This window comes from Palaemon carinicauda, chromosome 34, assembly GCF_036898095.1.
Source record: "Palaemon carinicauda isolate YSFRI2023 chromosome 34, ASM3689809v2, whole genome shotgun sequence".
Lineage (NCBI taxonomy): Eukaryota > Metazoa > Arthropoda > Malacostraca > Decapoda > Palaemonidae > Palaemon > Palaemon carinicauda.
In genome coordinates, this window is record NC_090758.1 from 72,139,338 (window position 1) to 72,141,837 (window position 2,500).

At 34.0% G+C, this 2,500-nt stretch overlaps 1 protein-coding gene across 1 annotated transcript in view; it reads left to right on the forward strand.

The window, feature by feature from the left end:
- Positions 1-2,500, forward strand: part of LOC137626445 (major facilitator superfamily domain-containing protein 6-A-like) — a 27,117-nt gene that overhangs the window by 9,290 nt on the left and 15,327 nt on the right. The window contains 1 exon segment of the mRNA XM_068357440.1: positions 1,391-1,503. Within this exon segment, the coding sequence (XP_068213541.1) occupies positions 1,398-1,503 (106 nt within the window). The 5' untranslated portion in view covers positions 1,391-1,397.

Sequence of the window (2,500 nt, forward strand, 5' to 3'; positions counted from 1 at the left end):
AAATAACTCAGTGAGGAAATGAAATAAAGAAATAAAAAAAGCAAGAGAAATAGTGAGTAAAATATTTCAAGAAAAGTAGCAACATCAAAATAGATCTTTAATATATAAACTACGAAGAAAGACTTATGTAAACGTGTTTCAACTTAAAAATAGTCCCCTGCAAGTTAATCACCCTTTCTACTTTATCTAATTCTCTTATAACTTCTAGATGATTCTCCCATTAATTCACACGTCTATCCTACTTTCTATTCCCGCTTGGCCACAAATCAGTCCAGAGGTCGCGGATACAAAGTGGAATTGAAAAGATACAACACCACTCAATGTGGCAATTTCTTTACACACAAAATAGCAAATACTTGAAAAAGACTTCCAGCCGATGTAGTAAACAGAAACACTTAGGTTATCGAGTTCAAGAATAAGTTAGACAAGATCATAAGAACTCCCCTAAATGCTTAAATTAAATCGCTCTACCAAAGAGCAAATGGAGACATGAAAAATCTTTTTAACTTCACTCTCACCTCTCATTCTGAGAAGAACTTTTCCATTACGTCATAGAGGAGAAGGTGTGTTTATTCCAGTCGCACGTTCATTTGATAAATATTTGCATAAAAATCTCTCTATGTTTTTCTCAATGGATTAAAAAGTAGTTTGGCATAATACCTTTCTCAAGTGTGTATCATTAAGACTACATGTTTTCAAAGGGCATATCTTTTTATAATCTACTTTAGGGGTTTTATGCTCCTCAACTAGAGGAATCATTTAGAAAGTAGGAAAATTCCTTCACACACACACACACACACACACACACATATGCGTAAAAATCACAGGGAAACATGATGCTCAGATGCAAAAGAACCACAGGGAAAATGAAAGTAGGAAATAGAAGATTGAGCCTTGACTACTTTCGTAATACTTCTCCAGAAGATATTTTCATTTTCCCTGTGGTTCTTTTGCATACACACACACACACACACACACACACACACACACACACATATATATATATATATATATATATATATATATATATATATATATATATATATATATATATATATATACATATATATATATATATATATATATATATATATATATATATATATATTATATATATATATATATATATATATTATAATATATATATATATATTATGGGTAAAAATCGAGACAGGCAACACATGATGAACATAGAATACTTATAAAACTTGTAAAAGAAACTTAATCGAACTTAGTAAATTATTATTAATAATATTGCCATAGCTTGACACACACACACACACACACACACACTGTCTATTCTCGTGCAGAAAATGATTATGCCTTTTTTCACACGCTTAAATACATAAAAATTTCCCACAATTCTTACAGAAGTCGACTCTCTTTCCAGAATCAAGATGGCGGTGTCAACAAAAGCTCCCAAGTGGATCCAGAGGTTCTGGAAGGACTTCACCGAGAAGAAATTCATCCCAGTGAAGGTGCTCTTCTTTACCATCTATGGCGGTAAGGTCTCGCGACCCTGTTGGAAGGAGGTTATGTTTTACTCTGTGTGTGTTTGTTTGTGAACACCTTCCTGGCCATGATTTTAATCGTAATGAAACTTTCAGGGGTTAGCTGTTGTGTAAAAAGCTGGAAATTATTAAATTTTGGAATGTCAAGATCAAAGGTCAAGGTCAGATGTTAAAGATCAAGGTCAAAGGTCAAGAAAAATGTCCAATTCACGTAATCAGCCATAAGTTTGGACGTCGTTATCACAGAGACTTCTTACTTGGTTCATATTTAAGTTTATGAAAATGTAAAGAGCTGGAAATGATTAAATTTTGGAAGTTCAAGGTCAATTGTTAAAGGTCAAAGTCCAAAGGTCATGGTCAACCAAAATTTCCAATTCACATAATCAGCCATAAGTTTGGACGTCGTTATCACAGAGACTTCTGACTTGATTCATATTTGAGTGTATAAAAATCCATGCTAATTAATACACGATAAGGTCAAAGGTCAAGGTCGAACAAAAAGGTCGAGAAATAAGCTGCCGCAGCAGAGGTCTGCACTCTACCAAGCGCCCCTCCATCCTTAGCTCACAAGGATGGCGAGGATGCAGCGACCAAATGAACTAACGAGTTTGAGCGGGACTCGAACCCCAGTCGTGCGATCACCAGGCAGAGACGTTACTAATAGGCCACAACAACCCTAATTGAATCTTGAAATCCGCTTCGATTTGACCTAGAGAATGATTGTTATAATTTGGAGGTCGCTTTGAATCGAAACATTGATCACGTGACTTTTTTATTCAACATTATTTTCATCTTTTTCTCAATATATTACGTTACGTAGCCTTGATAGCCGGTAACAGTTAACCGCCAAAAAAATAATTAACGAAAGAGGAAATCGTTTATTTCTGGAGATGGATATATTGTTATTATTGTTATTCTTTTTATTATTAATTCTATCATAAGACAAGGTAAAACTCGAGATTGAAAGGTAGAAAGTATAAGCTTGTTAT